Source organism: Protopterus annectens, chromosome 1.part2, assembly GCF_019279795.1.
Source record: "Protopterus annectens isolate FY-2018-M chromosome 1.part2, PAN1.0, whole genome shotgun sequence".
NCBI classification, from domain to species: domain Eukaryota; kingdom Metazoa; phylum Chordata; order Ceratodontiformes; family Protopteridae; genus Protopterus; species Protopterus annectens.
The window spans coordinates 1197471226-1197491601 of NC_056727.1; the positions used below are offsets into that span (position 1 = coordinate 1197471226).

Consider the following 20376-nt stretch of genomic DNA (forward strand, 5'->3'; position numbering starts at 1 on the left):
GCCCTGTTCGAGCTAGAAGCAGCAGTTATCGGCTTCGTTTCTTTTGAAATCCTATTTATATGATTAAAATTACAATTATTATGCAGATGAAGCACTGTCATTTTTACTTTTATCACATCACAGATAACTTTTCAGTTTAGTCTTTTGACTGTTAACATCTAACACTACTGAAACCATATTATTTCACTTTTGTTTAGTGTTTTATTACTCTATCATTCACCAAGATCCCATGACAGACACAAATAGAGCAGAATAACAAACAATCACATGGGATTCACATCCATAGCCTTTGTCCAAACCATTTGAGACTCCAGACAATTCAAAGCTGCATGCCATTTGTACTGTCTGCAGAGTATATGCAGTGCTACATGCTGCTTTTACAATGTGTTCAGTACAGGAGGGTCACAGTGCTTGATACTAAGTTTATTTTGGAACAGCATGCATCATGACAGTACACACTGGCATTAAAACAGTTCTCATCTACACAGTAAGAAGGAACGGGACTCAGATCTGATTTGCTGTAGCAAAAGACAGGGACTGGTGCTTAAAATGTGCGGAAGGTGGCAAGGTTAAATTTACACTGAGGTTATGCAACTGTTTTCTTCAGATATTACAGGACCTGGACTGCATACAACAGCAACAAATGCTGGAACTGTAAATTATCACTCGTAAATGAAGAATGCAAGCTGAATAATTTAATGCATGTATGAAAAGTTTGTATTTCACAGCTTAGTGAACAGTTAACATGTGATCTAACATGTTATCTGCACTGTGGCCTGATTAGTAACAATCAAGCATATTTCATTCTTGTTACAGTCTGTTTATTCATTCCTTAAGGTGGTGATAATATCAGCTGTCCTGCTCATTTGTTTTGGAAGAAAAAGTTTGTCAGCAATAAATTCTGCACAGTGAAGGTTGATGACTTATGTAAATGAAAATCTTTCACAGCTACATGAATTCTTCTCTAAAGACTACATATCTGGAATGGAGTGTCTGGAATGATATGTTCTCCATGGCCTTCAACAAGCGCATCCCACTGCCCAAAGTCTTCTTTTAAGTCTAAAAAAAAAAAAAAGAAATTTTTTTTACCGCATATGAATAACACAAGACAGTAAAGTACAATTGTTTAAGTACATTTACCATAACAGTAGTTGTTCAAATGATAACTGCTGCAATTGCCTAACAACAGCTGACCAGCTTCCAAATTTTCAGGGCACCTTCCACGTATCCAAACTGCGCATCAGCTGAATAAGACAGGTTTGGGCACCAAGCCTTTCAGAGCTTATGCCATCTAATAGAGGGAGGCTAAGCCCTGGAAGGGCATTGTGAGGAAAAGCAAAAACAGATGTCCACACCCTGGCATAAAAAAAACAAAAAAAAGTTGGATGGAGGGAGCAGCTACTGCAGCAGTGATCATTCAAATATCTACTGCTATGGTAAGTTTACTTACACAGCTGTTCCATGTTCATCACATTGATCAGTGCTTCAGTAGCCTAAGCTGTATGGGTAGACTGCCACAGCTTAAAGCATGTGGAAGGGGAAGGGTCCAGGAGCCCCTGGAGAATGGTCTTAGCAAAATCTGACCTAGACCTGGAAAAGGAAATCAGTTTGAGTGCTTTGTAAAACTAAGTTCAGAGGACCAAGTTGCTGCTTCTAGAATACTTTGAGAGTCCAACCCTTTCCAAAAAGCTATAGATGAAGCTAAGTCCCTGGTAGAGTACACATTTACCCTGCCTGGAATAGTTTTGTTGTAATGGGAATAACAACGGGTAATAGCCTGAGGCCACCACTTGGAAATAATCTGCTTTGACACAGGCGATCCCTTCTTCTTACCTTCACAAGAAATGAACAACTGATCGGAAGTTCTGAAAGATTTTATTCTGTCAAGATACTACTTGACTTGTCTCTGGACATTCAAGGTATGAAGTATCCCTTCCCCCTCAATTTTGGGTTCAAGAAAGAACACAGACAGATGAATAGTTTGGCTTAATGTAAGCCTGGATACAACTTTAAACAGAAAAGAAGGATTAGTTCCTAAAGAAACCCTGTTTACATGGAAAATGCGATAAGGCTGACCAATCATAAGAGCTTGCAATGCATATTCCCTACTGCAAAAGTCAGAGGAATCAGTAAAACTATTTTCCATCTTAAGAACCTCAAAGTCAGCCAGATGAGCTGGTTGAAATAGGATCACAGGAAAAGGAAATTACTAGGCGATTGGCCCTGAGGCCCTTACCCTTATAAGTCTAGCCAACAGTTCAGCCCATGTTTAGACAAGTCAGCACCCAAAGCCCCTGTCCAGCAGGGACACAGGTGGAATCCCAGGGGTGTATTTTCTGTTTCCCAAACAGTTATCCAGGTTGCGCTTAAAAAGGCATAATGAGGTACTCTACTTGACATGGAGTGGGAGTCTATTCCACAGATGGGGGAGTCTCTGGGATACAAATATGTCCTGCCAATAAGTCCTACTGATGTCACAGACCAGGTTGAGGTCGTGCGTGTGGGTTACTCGAGTGGAGCTTGACTTGCGGATATGCAGCAGTCCTATCAAGGCAGGGGTCTGAGATTGCTTTATATGCTGGACAGAGGTCACCTCTGAGGAGTCTGTATGAAAAGTACAGTTTTGTACCTACCATAAATGTAGATGTTCGAGGATTCCATTGCTGCAGTCCTGACTATTGGGTATAGTCCGCGTCCAGTCGGCCCGAATACCAGAGTATAAGGCTGACGTCGGTCAGGGCGCATTAGACTGACATCAGTACGTCAGGGTACTAATGCGCATGACCAACGTCATATCCTCAGTCTTTTCTTGCCCCAGATGTCAGAAGACCCTAAAAAGACAAGTCCCAAAAAACCTGCACCAAAAAACATGTACAATATATACAACAATATATATATAGAAATATAAGCATGTAAACTCACCTACACAACCACCCCTAAATACAGAGGGGAAGGAGGGAGGGTAAATTGGACTGCAGCAATGGAATCCTCGAACATCTACATTTATGGTAGGTACAAAACTGTACTATGTTCTTCGTCTTCCATTGCTGCAGTCCTGACTATTGGGTAGAATCCCAAAGCAGAGGTAAGGGAGGCTGGCAAATTACAAAGAAGTAGGAGCTGACAACATGCCCTGCAAAACAGCTGTGGCAAAAACAGCCCTAGACTTAGAGTAGATAGGAAGGTGATAATGCTTAGAGAAAGTATGCACTGAACTCCAAGTAGCTGCTTCCAAAATATCCTTAGTTGCCACCCCCCTTAGAAATGCTGTTGAAGTGGCAGTAGCCCTGGTGGAATGAGGCCTAATCCCAGCTGGAATCTCCTTGCCATGATGGGAATAACAAAATGCAATGCAAAAGCCAATCCACCTAGAAATAGTTTGTTTTGACACAGGCTTGCCCTGAGAACTCAAAGCAAAAGAAACAAACAACTGCTGAGACTGCCTAAAATCCTTAGTCCTGCTTAAATAATAGCAATTGCCTGTGTACATCTAAAGTGTGCAAAATCTTTTCCCCTTTATTTTGAGGATCTGCAAAAACGTAGGCAAATGAATAGTTTGGTTTAAAGCCACACTAGAAACCACCTTAGGCATAAAAGAAGGATTAGTGCGTAATGATACCCTATCCTTATGGAAAATCAAAAGGGCTCCACTGCCATAAGGGCCTGCAACTCAGACACCCTTCTTGCAGAAGTAATAGCCAACAGAAAAGCAGTCTTCCATGACAAGTATTTCAATTCAGCAGTAGCTGCAGGCTCAAAAGGTTGTAGAGTAAGTTTCCAACACAAAATTGAGATCCCAAGCAGGAGTAGGAGCTCTACGTGGGGGTCTTATATTCTTTGCCCCTCTAAGAAACTGCTTGAACAAAGGATGCGAAAACAAAGGTGGGTCACAATCATAGTGAGCTGAAATTGCTGCAGCATGAATCTTTATGGAAGAGAAGGACAAACCTTTGTCCAATAATTCAGTAAGATATTGAAGAGCCACACTCAAATTAGGCTCAGAAATCTCCAAATTCTTTGCTGTACTCCAAAATAAAAATCTCTTCCATTTGTCTGCATACACTTTCCTTGTACTAGGTCTTCTGGCTTCCATAATCACATTTAAAACTTGTTGAGGAAGTTGAGACCTGCTGTGTTTCAACACAGAATATGCCAAGCTGTTAGATGAAGAGAGTGTAGCTTGACATTGAGCAAATGACCGTCCTTCTGAGATAACAGATGAGGAATCAGAGGTAAAGGCCATGGAGGCTTCTTTACCAGACTCCGTAGTAGAGGGTACCAGTGTTGGCGAGGCCAGTCTGGAGCTATCAAAATCATCCTTGGCCTGTCTTGTCTGACCTTTAACAGTACCTTTGGAAGAAGAGGTAGAGGTGGAAAGGCATACACATGAAGGTTTTTCCAACTGAAAGACAGAGCATCCACTTTCCAAGCTGTGTGATGAAACCCCTTTGTGCAATACTTTGGCAGCTGGTGGTTTAGTGGAGAAGCGAACAGATCTATGTCTGGAGTTCCCCATGACACTGTCAGTTTCTGAAATACATGAAGATCCAGTTTCCACTCGTGGGGATCCATGATTTGTCTGCTTAACACATCTGCTAAGGAGTTCTGTGCTCCTGGCAGAAACCTTGCCTGAAGAGTTAGTTGCAGGCTTAGCGCAGTCTCCCATAAAATCATTGCTTGCCTGCATAGAGGATAAGAATGTGTTCCCCCTTGCTTGTTGATGTACCACATGACAGTTGTGTTGTCTGTTAGAATCAACACCTGCCCTGGAAGAAGTAACTCCTTGAAAGCCATTAATGCAAACTGGACTGCTAACATCTCTTTCATGTTGATATGTAGATGCTGTAGTCTGGCAGGCCACTTGTCTTGTATCCACTTTCCATTTAGATGAGCTCCCCAAGCAATGTCCGAGGCATCTGTCGTCAAGATCTGACTTGCCTCTGGCGGGTCACAGAGAGTCCCTTGTTTAGGTGACATTCCTGAGCCCACCACAAGAATTCTTTTGAAGGCAAGGTATTATTTGAATGACAGTGTCCAAATCCTGGCAGTGCTGTGTCCATACATTTTGAGATACCATTGTAACTTCCTCATATGCAGTTTGGCATTGGGAAGCACCAGAATACAAGATGCCATGAACCCTAATGCTTGAAGGACTGTCCTTGCAGTCAGCACGGACTGATGGGATAGTTGATGGAAGTAAAGTGACAGACTCTTTTGTTTGTCCGGGGTTAAAAGGCCATCTGGGCTGCTGTATTCAGTCTCACACCCAGAAAGCACATGTCTTGAGAGGGTACTAGACTGGACTTTATTTCGTTCACAGAATACCCTAGGCATCTTAGCACTGCGATAACATATTCCAGGTGCTGTAGAAGAACTTCTTTTTCTTGAGCCAGAATCAGGCAGTCGTCCAAGTAAGGATAGATTTGAATTCCTTGAAGCCTGAAATAAGCTATCACTGGAGCCAGAACCTTTGTGAATACTCTGGGCGCAGTAGATAAGCCAAAGGGCAATGCAGAGAACTGATAATGAGAATTTCCAGCTCGAAACCGCAGATACTTCCTGCAACTTAGCCTTATAGGCACATGAAGGTAAGCTTCTTTGAGATCTAAAGTTACCATCCAGTGATTTTTGCCCAGCAGAGGTAAAAGCTGTTGTAACGTCAACATCTTGAACTTGGGAATGTCCAGATAAGTGTTGAGGATAGATAAATCCAAAACTGGTCTCCACGTGTTTCCCTTCTTTGGTACAAGGAACAGGCGAGAATAAAATCCTAGGCCCCTTTCTGATACAGGGACTGGCTGAATGGCCCCTATGTGAAGTAACTGAGAAACTTGCTTGTGAGCCTCTTTTCTTTGTGGAGGAGGAACGTCTGGCATGCCTTTGAAAGGGGGCATTGTATGGAAATAAAATCTGTAACCGTGGTGAATGATATCCAACACCCATTTGTCTTGAGTAATTAAATCCCAATTTTCTTTGAAAAGAGACAGTCTTCCTCCTAAAGGAGCTGCCAAGCGTGAATCTGCTGGCAGCTGAAAAGACAGGTCATTGGGTCTGTTTACGAAAGGACTGACCCCTGCCCTCACCAGAAGTCTGAGCAGGTGAACTCCCTGTTCTAGGCCTAAAAGAACCTTGAGCCCTGCCCCTACCACGTCTAGACCTACCCCTAGACTGAGAATCATAAGCAGGATATGTCCACCCCTTAGCAGGCCAATTTCTACTAAACTTCGGTGGCTGCACCTGCAAAAAATCTTTAACAGTTTGCATAGACTTAGCTTTGTCCTCCATTTTCTTTAAAACTGCTTCCACAGGTGATCCAAACAACACATCAGACTGTAAAGGAGCATCCAAAATCCGTGTCTTAACATGCTCAGCTAAATTCTGATCCTTCAACCAGGCATGCCTGCGAAGAACAGAACTGGTAGCAGCCACCCTCGAGGAGGCCTGTACAGCATCAAAACCACATTGCAAAGAATGCTTACCCACTTGTTCAGACACATGAACCAAATCCAGCAACTCTTTACACTCAATACCTTCCGCCAAAGCATCCACCTTAGATTTCAATTGTGAAAGGAGATAATTCTGATATTTTAGCATGTGAAACTGACAATTCAAAGCTCTCATGGCTAGAGTGGAAGAAGTGTACACTTTCTTTCCCCACCTATCCAAAGCCCTTGCCTCTTTATCAGTGGGAACAGGATTTTTAACCACAGAAGCCTTAACACCCTTAGGCCCTTGAGAAATAGTTTCTGGGTCCGCCCTAGGACTCTTAAACAAATATTTATGAGCTTCGGGCACCCTATAATACCTATCAGGCTTAACAGGAGCAGGAGGCAAAGAATCAGGATTCAGGGAAGCCTCTGCAAAAACATCTTCCACCACATTCAACACAGGAGGAATAGCTAAAGGCCTATGCTGGGGTAAAAACAAGAACTCCCTAAGCCTTTTCCTGGAGTCAGAGTAATCCTGGCCTTCCCATTTAAAGTGCTCCCTCATAGAATGCAAAGTCTCTGAAAATGAGAAATCCTCAGGCGGAGAAGCTGTAGGAGTGGAATCATCCACATCAGAATCAGAATAAGTGGGATACTCCTGCATATCTTCCACAGAAGATTCTGAAGCCTCTGAACACTGTTCAAAACTATCAAACTCCGGTTCCACCCTAGGCCTCTTATCAGGCGGGGGCATAGAACCCCTAATCATAGTAATCAAATCTTCTGCCATTTTAAGCATATGTTTCTTAGGTACAGAACCCGAAATGCTAGGAGAAGCCCCGACTGAAGCTGAACTAGGCCTACCTCTTAAAGAAGTTTTGGTAACAGAAGGAGAAGCTCTAACTACCTTGGGAAGAGAGGGAAGAACAGTCACCTGAGAAGCCCCCTCAGCCTGGCCTACCTCCTGAGAAGGCACATCCTGTAAGAGTATAGTTTCTGCCTGGGACTCCATGGAAACTCCTGGCAAAACCTCCGGCTCCACTGAGCCTTCTAAAGAACCGACGTCCAGGACTGCCGGTTCCTCAACCCTAGGCTTCACTGTTTTATCCTTGCGCTTCTTGGAGGAAGCGGGCGTCGGAACATCCGACGGCATTTTATAATTGCAACGCTTCCCAAACACTAACCTGGCACAGTCTAACCTCCTCTTAATAGTGCGTTTGTTAAACCTAGCACAAGAGCGGCAACCAACAACGTCGTGCTCAGGCCCTAAACAAGGTATACACAAGGTATGATAATCCCTATGAGGTATCTGTTTCCCACAAGAAATACAGTTATTCACTTTTTCTGACATCCGGTAAAATACTGAGGCAAGAAAAACCAAAATGTTCCCCAGCGGGTACTTAGCCAACTCTGTTTCGGTCTGAAACTCCGGTTTCGGAAATATTTCAGTACGCCAACCTGCACTCGCAAAACTGCTTCTGCATCGGACCATGCGGCAAAAAAGACTGAGGATATGACGTCGGTCATGCGCATTAGTACCCTGACGTACTGACGTCAGTCTAATGCGCCCTGACCGACGTCAGCCTTATACTCTGGTATTCGGGCCGACTGGACGCGGACTATACCCAATAGTCAGGACTGCAGCAATGGAAGACGAAGAACATCTGTGTAGAGGGACAAGGTTTTTAGCCTATCTGTGTAGGGTAGATTGTTTTATCATGCTGTGGATGGGAGGAGAAATGGCATAGGAGTTATCCTGAAGGAACAGTATGCTAAGAGTGTTTTGGAGGTTAAAAGAGTGTCAGATAGAGTGATGTTTATGAAGCTTGAAATTGATGGTGTAATGATGAATGTTGTTAGTGCATATGCTCCACAAGTTGGGTGAGCGATGGATGAGAAAGAAAAATTTTGGAGTGAGTTGGATGAAGTGGTGATGACTGTACCCAAGGGTGAGAGAGTGGTGATTGGAGCAGATTTCAATGGGCATGTTGGTGAAGGGAACAGAGAGGATGAGGAAGTGATAGACAGATATGGTATTAAGTAAAGGAATGCAGAAGGTCAGATGGTAGTGGATTTTGCGAAAAGGATGGACATGGCTGTGGTGAATACGTATTTTAACAAGAGGGAAAAGCATAGGGTGACATACAAGACTGGAGGAAGATGCACACAGGTGGATTATACCTTATGTAGGAGGGCCAGTTTGAAGGAGACTGGAGACTGTAATGTGGTGACCAGGGAAAGCGTAGTTAGGCAGCATAGGATGGTGGTTTGTAGGATGACGGTGATCAATAAGAGGAGGAGTGTGAGGGCAGCACCAAGGATGAAATGGAGGAACTTGAAAAAGGGTAATTGTGAGGTGGAGTTCAGGAAAGAGTTAAGACAGGCACTGGGTGGCAGTGAAGAGTTAACCAAATAGCTGGGTAACTACAGCAGAGCTAGTAAGGGAGACGGCTAGAAAGGTGCTTGGTATGACATCTGGACGGAGGAAGGATGACAAGGAGACATGGTGGTGGAATGAGGAAGTACAGGAGAGTATACAGAGAAAGAGGTTGGCAAAGAAGAAGTGGGATTGTCAGAGAGATGACGGAAGTAGACAGGAGTATAAGGAGATGAGGTGCATGGCAAAGAGAGAGGTGACGAAGGCTAATGATAAGGCAAATGAAGAGTTGCATGAAAGGTTGGACACTAAGGAGGGAGAAAAGGACCAGTACAGATTGGCTAGACAGAGGGACTGAGCTAGGAAATATGTGCAGCAGGTAAAGGTGATAAAGGATAACGAGGGAAACATACTCACAAGTGAGGAGAGTGTTTTGAGCAGATGGAAAGAGTACTTTGTGGGGTTGACGAATGAAGAGAATGAGAGGGAGAGAAGGTTGGATGATGTGGGGATAGTGAATCATGAAGTGCAATGGATTAGCAAGGACGAAGTAAGGATAGCTATGAAGAGGATGAAGAACTGAAAGGCTGTTGATCCAGAAGACATACCTGCAGAAGCATGGAGGTGTTTAGGTGAAATGGCAGTGGGGTTTTAACCAGATTGTTTAATGAAATCTTGGAAAGTGAGAGGATGCCTGAGGAATGGAGAAAAAGTGTTTTGGTACCAATGTTTAAGAATAAGGGTGATGTGCAGAGCTGTAGTAACTACAGACGGATTAAATTGATCAGTCACAGCATGAAGTTATGAGGAAGAGTAGTGGAAGCTAGGTTAAGAAGGGACGTGATGATTACGGATCAGCAGTATGGTTTCATGCTGGGAAAGAGCACTACAGATGTGAGGTTTGCTCTGAGAGTGTTAATGAAAAAGCACAGAGAAGGTCAGAAGGAGTTGCATTGTGTTTTTGTAGACTTAGAAAAAAGACAGGGTGCATAGAGAAGAGTTGTGGTCCTTTATTCGGAAGTCGGGAGTGTCAGAGAAGTATGTAAGAGTGGCACAGGATATGTACAAGGGTAGTGTGACAGTGGTGAGGTCTGAGGTGGGAGTGATGGATGCGTTTAAGGTGGTGGTGGGATTACATGAAGGATCAGCTCTGAGCCCTTTCTTATTTGCAATGGTGATGGACAGGTTGACAGACGAGATCAGACAGGAGTCCCTGTGTACTATGATGTTTGCAGATGACATTGTGATCTGTAGTGAGAGTAGGGAACAGGTGGAAGAGATCCTGGAGAGATGGAGATATGCTCTAGAGAGAAGAGGAATGAAGGTCAGCAGGAATAAGACAGAATATATGTGTGTAAATGAGAGGGAGGATAGAGGAATGGTGAGGATGCAAGGAGTAGAGGTGGCAAAGGTGGATGAGTTTAAATATTTGGGATCAATAGTTCAGAGTAATGGTGAGTATGGAAGAGAGGTGAAGAAGAGTGTAAAGGCAGGATGGAGTGGGTGGAGAAGAGTGTCAGGCGTGATTTGTGACAGACGAGTACCAGTAAGAGTGAAAGGGAAGGTCTACAAGAGGGTAGTGAGACCAGCTATGTTATATGGGTTGGAAACAGTGGCATTGACAAAATGGCAGGAGTTAGAACTGGATGTGGCAGAGTTAAAGATGTTAAGATTTGCAGTGGATGTAACAAAGGTGGACAGGATTAGGATTAAGTATATTAGAGGGTCAGGTCCAGGTTGAAAGGTTTGGAGACAAAGCCAGAGTGGCAAGATTACATTGGTTTGGACATGTGCTGAGGAGGGATGCTGAGTATATTGGGAAAAAGATGCTAAGGATGAAACTACCAGGTAACAGGAAAAGAGGAAAGCCTAAGATAAGGTTTATGAATGTGGTGAGAGAGGACATGCAGGTGGTTGGTGTGACAGAGCAAGATGCAGAGGACAGAAAGAAATGGAAACAGATGATCCGCTGTGGCAACCCCTAATGGGAACAGCCGAAAGAAAATGATGATGTATAGGGTAGATGTTTTAGGCCCTGGATTCTCCTGGTGAGGAACCTCTGTGGTCTCTCCACCTGCTGCATGTTTTTTGTGAGGTACATGCCAAAGGGGGCGCTGTACTCAATAATTGGCCTTATAAGGGAAGAATACAGGGATGTTATAACCTCCTTGTCCCTGGATAAGATACCCTTACTTATGAGGTGGGCCATGTAGAAAGCTTTCCATACAGCAGAAGCAACATGGTGGTCAAAGGTCAGGTTGCTATCAACCTGGGTGCCCAAATCTCTCATGACTGATTGCGTGTCTAGGATATTGTTATTAATGTGATAATATGTGGGGACATCACTCTCCCCAAAGGGGATGATGATGCATTTTTTGGTATTCAGTTTGAGACCATGTTTCTGGCACCAGTCACTTGTTTGGGTGAGACCCTCTTTGGAGGACGTCCACATCACTTGGGGAATTGATGCCCACCCCCAACTTGCAGCCATCTGCAAACTTGGTTAGCCATAACCCACTGGTTTTGGCCTGCACCTCACAGAAGTATATCCCGAATAACAGAGACCCCAAGACTGATCCCTGGGGCACGCCGCTCATTACGGGTCTACTGCTTGAGGTGGCATCCCTGACTTTGATTAGGTAGGATCTATCAGTGAGCCAGTTTGCTACTCATCTGTTAACATATGGATTGATGCCTAGTTGAGAGAGTTTATCTATTATGCCCAAATGGGGAATAGTGTTGAAGGCTTTGGCCAGGTCAAGGTAGGTGCTGTGCACTGTCTTCCCCTCATCCATGGAAATAATCACCACTGCCACATTTCGAACTGGGGCCCCTGACAACTACAGCACAGTGCATTAGCCCATTAGGCCACTCAGCTCTGAACACTGTGACCCATTCCCATACTGGGAGTCGAAACTGGGACGCCTGGGTGAAAACCATGAATCCTAACCCCTAGACCATATGTGACATCCCCATGGAACAAGTCTGAGCTTTTCAAATACAAAATTAAAATTCCCAAGGAGGAGCCACCAGTTTTCTTGAAGGTGTCTTATGTAACACCTATTTCAAAAGCATGTTGACATAAGAATGCAATGAAAGAGGCTGATCCACAAGTAGATATGCTGAAATGGCAGAGAAATGAACCTTGAAAGAGGAACAGGGCAGGCCATACAATAATAACTTGCACAAATATTTCAAAGCCAGAGAAACACTAGCCCTGAAAGGGTGCTAGGTATTTTGCTGGACCCAACTAGAAAACATTTTCCATTTGCTCTACACAATTTTCTTGTAACACCCTTTCTTGCCTCCACTAGTACCTGCTGCACATCCTCAGTAAACATCTGCCTAGAAGGTATTCAGGCCCTAACATCCAGGCAGTCAGATGTAGTCAAACACTCCTGTTCTTGTCTGAGTTGATCCAGTCTGTGAGGAAAGCTTGTGATAACTGCCTCTGGTCAATTCCAAAAGAGGAGAGAACCACTGCTGCCTGGACCAGAAGGAAGTCACCATAATGATCTTCTGGTATCAGTGGAAAGGGTGGAAAAGCATACATGAACATTCTTGCCCAAGGATAAGAAAAGACATCTATCTCTCATGCTTCTTGCATGGAGTCCTGGAGCTGAATACTGCCAGTTGATTGTTCGGAGATGCGGCAAAAAGATCTACCTGAGGAACTCCGCACAGATGGATGAAATCTTGGAAGACCCCCTGATCTAGTTTTCTTTCACAGATGTTTGCCTTTGTCCTGTTCAGGTTGTCAGCCCTACAATTTTGCTCTGATGGAATGCAATATTCCTGTAGAGTAAGACTGTGATGTAAAGCTATATCCCATGCTACTATAGCTAGTCTGCAGAGAGATAAGGCCTGGTTCCCATTGCTTTAAGTACTACATCACTGTGGTATTATCAGCAACTACTTGAAGAGGTCCTGGGGACCAAATATGACTCAGAGATTTGTAAGCCTTGATAAGAGCTTGCATTCTGTTTTATGCTTATGTGCTTTGGTATCTCTTTCTTGCTCCAGAGACTGTAAACTTTCATTCCCCTTAATACTGCTCACCAAGCAAAAGTCTAGGGCATCTGTATTGACTGACAGCTTTGGAGCAGAATGAGAGACCATGACACCTCCAGCAAGTGATTTCTCTTTTCACAAATTCCAGAAATGGAATATGAATACTGCAGATGTTGGTGCTGAGACCAGAGAGACTTCAGATGCCATTGTATCTTGCAAGATGTATCATGACAAACATGGATGCCATGAGACCCAGAATACTGCAGTATTTCCTCACAGTGTCTGAAGTCGAGTGGAAAACCCCTGGAGCAGATCTAAACATTCATAATTTTTTTCCTGGGGAAGAAAAGCTCTTTGTACTGAAGTGTCTATCAGACACCCTAGAAACACAATCATGTGTGAAGGAATCAAAAAAGATTTTTGAATGTTCTCTTGTAATCCCAACCTGTGTATGACAGCTCTCACCCAAGAGAGAGATTCCTGACACTTTGAAAAAGACTCTACAAAGATGAGCAAGTTGTCTAAATAAGGAAAAATATGGATACCCTGTAGCCTGGAATAGGCTATTACAGCAGCTAGAAACTTTGTGAGCACTCTTGGAGCAGTGGATAGCCTAAAGGGTAAGGCAGAGAAAGTACAGTTGTGTAAGATCTTACCATACACTAGATGTCCTTCTCTTCACCACTGCATTATTTTTTACAATAGGGATCCCCTGTCAAGGGTAGTCCGATGTCCGGGCAGTATACCAAAGCCTTTAGGTTGTAATAGGGATGCTATATATCACATGTATGCTCCCCGCCCACTGCGTACAGCATAAAGGTGACATATGGATATACCATCCTCAGAAATGAGAAGTCCCAGGAGGAACGACAGTAAGTACAAAAAGAGGTAACACATACATCCAGAAAGAGTAAAGGAGCAGGGGGAGGAGGGAGGGAGTGAATACTGCAACAGTGAATAAAAGGACATCTATTATTATGGTTAGATTTTACACAACTGTACTATGTCCTTCCATATCACTGTTGCAGTATTCTTTAACATAGTGAGAGTACAAAAGCTCAGGAAGAAAGTTAGGAGGTGGAAGGATCAGCAGAGTCCTCAAGAAAACCATGCAGAATATCTCTGGCAAAGCCAACTCTAGCCCTAGAAGTAGCATCCAACTTATAGTGCTTGGTAAAATAGGCACAGAAGTGCAAGTAGTAGAATTATACACTTTCTTATCCAATCTCTCCATAGCTCTACTGTCCTTGTCAGAGGGAAGCACCTTTGTATAAGGTAAAAGCTTAGATGGTTTATCAGAAGCAAGAGAAACAGAAGGATCAGCAGAGGGGCATCTATAAAGGAATTTGTAATCTCCAGGCACGTTATAAAATCGTTTTTTTTTTTTTAGGAGCAGGGGGCAGGGTGTCACAAGGCTGAGAAGGTGTAGAAAAAGCATCCAAGAAGGCAGCAAGAACAGGTGGGATAGCAGAGGGCTTAAGAGACTCCTTTTGAAGAAGTTCATCATACTTTTGCTGGATAGCAGAGACCTGAGCACAATCCCACAAACTCCATCATCTGAGAAATTGTATCACCACAAGAAATCTTCTCAAAAAGAGAATCAGGACTAATAGATTCCTTCTACTCAGAGCCATATTCCAAAAAAGAGGGAATTTGAGAAGAAAAGGTCAAGGATTCTTTATCAGACTCCACATCCTCATCAGACAAAACTTGCTCCCTAGGCCTCTTAAGAGGGGTAGAAGACCAAGGAGGGGCAGGAACTGAGACCCCCTGAGGAAGGCTTCAAAGCCATGAGGGGATTAAACAGACTTGTGTGAAATCTTGCCATTCACATTGAGGATCTTTGGAAGCAGGAGTAAGGTGCTTAGTTTTCTGCTTCTTTTTCAAGGGGACGTCAGCCCTAAAGATCTTAGGTGGTTCGGACCCCTGACGATACTCTATATACATATTAGGAATCTCTTCTCTGACCAAGATTTTAGGAACATCTCTAACCCCTTCAGAAATAATCAGCCACAATTCCCCCTGAACATCTGAAATGGATGTCTGCACGGCCTCCAGGGAAATGGGAGAAGTCAGATTCATGCTGGCCTCTGAAAGGGTCTCAGCAGAGGAATCAGACTGAAAAACTGGGTGGTCCTCCAGGTTTTCACTAACCTTGAGAGAGACGTCTGGTGGAGGCAGTACAGCCGAAAAATCCAACTGAGCTTTCTTGGTATTCTTTGCGGACAGCTGTGCCTAAGCTGGGAAGATTCCTCTACAGTATCATTAACCAACAATTTAAGACATTGGTAAAGGAGAAATGACTATGCAAGGTTTATCGAAGAAACACCTGACAAATGGGACAAGATGTATGGTCGTGAGATGCACGCAAGCAAAACAAACACTGTTCGTGACAAGCCTTATGGGGAAATCTGTTTTCCATAACAGCATTTTCCCTTTTTGGATGACCAGAAACCAACAACTACAAAATAAAAGGAGATGGGTTGGGAGGGTGGCCTAATGGTTAAAGTGTTTGCCTCGCAAGCACAAGGTGCAGGGTTTGAGTCTCACAAGGGATAATTGGCTAGGCTTAAAATGGCTCACAAGGGCAGTTAGCTTAGTACTAATCTATGAACCTATAAGAAGAAGAAACCCAAATGGGGCACTTATCTGAAAAACAGCTTGGTAACCAGCAGATGAACAAGCGTTCAGACAGATGATCGAATATGGCATTCAAACTGGTGGCAAAGAAGTTCTGAGAATGGGACATCCATGCGCCGCCTGTATGTCGTACACCATGCACAGGGAGCATACATGTGACATACAACATCTCTATTACAACCTAAAGGATTCGGTATACTGGCTGGACTTTGGGCTACCCTTAGCAGGGATCCCTATTGTAAAGAACACTGCAACAGTGATGTGGAAGGACATCTGATAACATGATCAAGACACACAACACCTTAAGAGACAGCTGAAATTGTGATGAATATGATAAAATGCATCTTTTAAATCTGAGGTTACTAAAACATGATGAAAAAAGGGTAACCGGTTGTAAATTAAAGCTTTTATAACTTGGGCACTATCACAAGCTGATTTATGAAAGAAAGATCCAGAACTGGCCCTCCAGGCATTTTTGGCGTTTTTCTTTCTTTGGCACTAAAAACATTCTTGAATAAAATCCTTTTCCAACTGGGAAGGAGGAGCTACTTCTATTATCCCCTGAGACAGCATGTGTTATAAGACAGGAAGGAACACAAGGATTAGGTCTGGTAGATGAGGTGGAATTTTCTCCCATTGCTTTCTGTATCTTAGCTGGATTAACCTCAGAACCCATTTGACTGAAACAATCCATTGCCAAACACAAAAACAGAGATTCAGATTTTCTGGAAGGGATAAGGGACTGCTAGGGTAGGAGGGGGGGAACAAGGTCCCTCAATTTGCCTTTGGCTTTTCTTTGTTTGGGGGGGGGGTCCCAGCTTTCTTCTTGGAACCTCCCTACCATTCCTTTTTAAATGTCTACTTACCAGCAATTCTGCTGAGACTGTTTATTTTGGTTTCTTTTCAAAACTAGATGAGGAAGCACAAAATCCTTAGGAACATTTAGAGGAGGAGGGCTGACAAATCTGAGATCCCATGAATCAGCTTACCTCTTCCATCACAGTTCTGATATCCTTTATTGCAGAAGGTCCAAAAACTACATCCCTAGCCAAAAGAGAATTCAAAATCTCATTTTTTACATCTCCTGATAAGTTCTGAGAATGCAGATAGGCAAATCTCATTCACACAGTACGTGGCAACAACCTTGGATGCAGTATCTACAGAGTCATAAACACACAAACAATAAGTAGTGACCTGAGAAATGAAATAAACTAAACCACAAAATGTTGATTCTCCCTCACAAGGAGAAATGTCAGATAAAACATTCTTCATATTTTCTCAATGAGTCACAATAAACTTTAACCTAAAAAACCCGACAACTCAAAATTCTAAAAATCAAAAGTTGCAAAAGCATACACTTTTTCCACAAACGTATCAATAGTTTTACCATTCTTGTCAGAAGAAAGAGGATTAGAATTAAAATGTTTGGCTGCAGCTGGGTTAGCTACAGCTATGGCTGCTGAGTCAGGTCTGGGATTAATGTATAAAATCTTGAAAGACTGAGAAACTTTGCACATTTTATCTGCTTTCTTAGCTGCAGCAGGCTGGCTTATCAGGGAAACAAAAGGCTGCGACAGTGTATCCTAAATGCTGGCAGCAGTGGGAAGATGGGTGAAGATTCTGGGAATTCCAATTGTAACAACTCCTAGCAGTAGCATACCTATGGTGGGGAAAGTGGGGCAACTGCCCCATGCGTAAAGTGTTGCGAGAGAGAAATTAGCCAATCCCGATCGCTAATGCAATGCCGTCTTTTAAAAGCCAGTATTGCACTTGTGATCAAAACTGAGTACTGGATCACTCTATGCGTGGTCTAAACTGCAGTAACTGCTTGCTACACTGTAGCAGGCAATTTGCTACAGTTTAAAAGTAATAAAAAAAAAAAAAAAAAAAAAAAAAAAACTAAAACCTGAGCTCTACAGTGCTCTGCAGGCAGGGTACAAACTGTACCAAACAGTGTGCTACAGTTTATAAGAAGAATTTTTTTAAGTAAAACATGAGTGCAGTAGCGCTCCATGCAGGCAAGATATAAACTGTAACAGCTATTTGCTAACAATTTGTTACAGTTTATTATAAGATTTTTTGTTTAAGTAAAACTTGAACACTCTCCGTGCAGGCAGGGTATAAACTGTAGCAAATTTTGCTACATTTGTAAGTTTGCTACAGTTTATAGGAAGAACTGATTTTTTTTTTTGTTAAGTAAAACATGAGCACCTAGCACTCTATGCAGGAAGGGTATAAACTGTAGCAATTGTTTGCTACAGTTTATTAGAATTTTTATTTTTTTTATTTTTGAGGCTACAACATTTTGGCTACACAAGGGCACATTCCCTGCCCCTTCTCTCAAGACCAACCAGAGTGGCTCTCCTTTGCCAACTGAAGAGACCCCAACAGCTGCAGAAGATGTGGCTGACCTCTGGTCTGTAGTGGCTGTACGGACAACACCAAATGGTCGTTTGAGGAACCAGCTTTGGCCACAGCAGAGTCACCTACCTGCAGCTGAGGAAAAGTACTAATATGTAGTGGTGGCAATGGCTGCTTTAACTTTTTCTTTTTGTGGGTGGAAGAAAATCTGACCGAGGAAAAAAAAGTTATGTACTCACCATAACGTTCCATCTGAGTAGTTCTACTTCATTTGTCTTCAATTTGTGGGATACCGGATCCGTATCGGATCAAAGCTGGCAATCCCATTAGCATCTGCTCCAAGCTCCTCCCCTTACCTATAATACACCTCCACTACCTTCCAACCCCCAGATCGAGTTTGCTGACCCTTATACTGATAACCCGAACTGAAAAATACTTTATGACCTACAACTGCAGCCCGCAGGCTGTTCATATGACAAGGTCAGGGGAAGGAGGGAGGGACGGGTGAAGACAAATGAAGTAGAACGACTCAGATGGAACATTATGGTGAGTACATAGCTTCTTTATCTGAAGTAGTTTACTTCAATTGGTCTTCAACCTGTGGGACAGAGTCCCCAGCTACTAAACTCCTGGGTGGCCCTCATGGAAGGATATTCTGGAGCACCATGGAACTAAAGGATGCTCTCCTTCTAGAAGTCAAATCCAATTTGTAGTGAGAAATAAAGGTATGGGATGAGGACCCAGTAGCTGCAGAACAAATATCATCCAATGAGACTCTAGACCAAAAGGCCGCAGAAGCAGCCATGGACCTAGTGGAATGAGCTTTCACCTGACCCGGAGGAGACATACCTTTGTCCTTATAGACCCGAAGGATGCAAGAGGAAATCCACCAAGCAATAGTGACCTTGGAGATAGGTTTACCCAAAAAGGGTTTATAGAAGGACACAAACAGCTGATCAGATTTTCTGAAGTTTTTGGTCCTGTGTAAATAAAATCATAACTGTCTATTAACATCCAAGTGGAGTCTTTATTCCATTTTTTTAGCAAAGTTAGGAAGGAAAACAGGTAAATTGATGGTTTGATTGATATTAACTTGTGATGCCACCTTAGGAAGAAAGGACGTATTAGTCTGAAGAGAAACACTATCTTTATGGAAAATCATATATGGAACTTTGATGGACAAAGATTGCAGTTCTGAAACCCTTTTAGCAGAAGTGATAGCCACCAGGAATGCTGTTTTCCAAGATAAGAATTTTAGATGTGTGGTTGCAGCAGGTTCAAAAGGGCGAAGCGACCAAAGCTTGAAGAACCATAGTAAGGTCCCATGGGGAAAGAGGATCCTTGACTGGGGGGCTTAACAGAAAGGTCCCTTTGATAAAGGCTTTACACAGTCTGGAGAAGGCCAGTGAGGCCAAATTCTCACCCACATGAAAATGAAAAATGGCAGCCAATTGAACTTTGATAGTAGAAGAACTATTTCCCTGTTGAAAAATATTGGCTAGGAAATCAAGAATGGCAGAAATAGAAGCTGTGAAGGGGTCTAAATTCCTTTGAGAAGCCCAAAAGGAAAAACGTTTCCATTTCCTGCGGTAAACCATCCTGGTTGAAGACTAATGAGCAACCACCAGAACAGACCTAACTGAAGAGGATAATCCAGGAGTCCTAGAGATCATGGGAACTGGAGCAGCCAAGCTGTGAGCTTCAAACTGTCCAGGTTCAGATGAGGAACCCCCGATGGGTGTGAAATCAGATCCTGAATGGGATCCAAGATCCAGGGCGGAGCCAGAAGGTGAGACCAAAGGAAGGGAAACCATACTTGGTGAGGCCAAAACGGGGCAATGAAGATCACTTTACTCCCCAGTTGATGAGCTTTCTGTAGAAACCTCGGAATAAGAGGTACTGCAGGGTAAGCATACAGAAAACTGGATGGCCAAGCATGGACTAGAGCATCTCTGGTGGAGTCCCCCCGGCAGGGGGTTCAGAGCGAAAATCTCGCTGGACTTTGAGTTGGCAGGAGATGCGAAGAGATCGCAGCAAGGCTGACCCCACTCCAGGAAGATCTGCCCCGCTACTGAAAGATTCAGAGACCACTCATAAGGCATCAGAATAGTCTGACTTAACCTGTCCGCTAGAATGTTGGACCGCCCCAGAATGTGCATTGCTATGAGAAAACGACCGGTGGAGATCGCCCATTCCCATACTCTCATGGCCTTGCGACAAAGGGGGTAAGATCTGGTCCCTCCCTGTTTGTTGATGTACCAGACCACTGACATGTTGTCTGACTGAATTGCAATAGTTCACAGAGGAAGAAAGACATGAAGGGCCTGCAATGCCAAAATGACTGCCCTCATCTCTAGAATGTTTATGTGCAAGTTGGTCTCTACAGGGGACCACAGGCCTTGGACTGTCCTGCCCAAACAATGTCCCCTCCACTCGAGCTGGGAGGCGTCCGTGGTCACTGTGGCTTGGACAGAAACTGAAACAAAAGGTCATCCCTCAAAGATCTCCAAGAGCACATCCACCACAGAAGGGACGACCAAAAGACTGAACTGAGTTGTA

The 20376-nt window shown here is 43.5% G+C and overlaps 1 protein-coding gene across 7 annotated transcripts in view; it reads right to left on the reverse strand.

Moving 5' to 3' along the window:
* Positions 1-402: 402 nt before the first annotated feature.
* Positions 403-20376, reverse strand: part of PAFAH2 (platelet activating factor acetylhydrolase 2) — a 1159086-nt gene continuing 1139112 nt past the window's right edge. For all 7 annotated transcript variants that reach the window (XM_044060057.1, XM_044060056.1, XM_044060053.1 and 4 more), the window contains one exon: positions 403-1059. In XM_044060057.1, coding sequence (XP_043915992.1) covers positions 965-1059 — 95 coding nt within the window. In that variant the 3' untranslated portion in view covers positions 403-964. The remainder of the gene's footprint in view (positions 1060-20376) is intronic.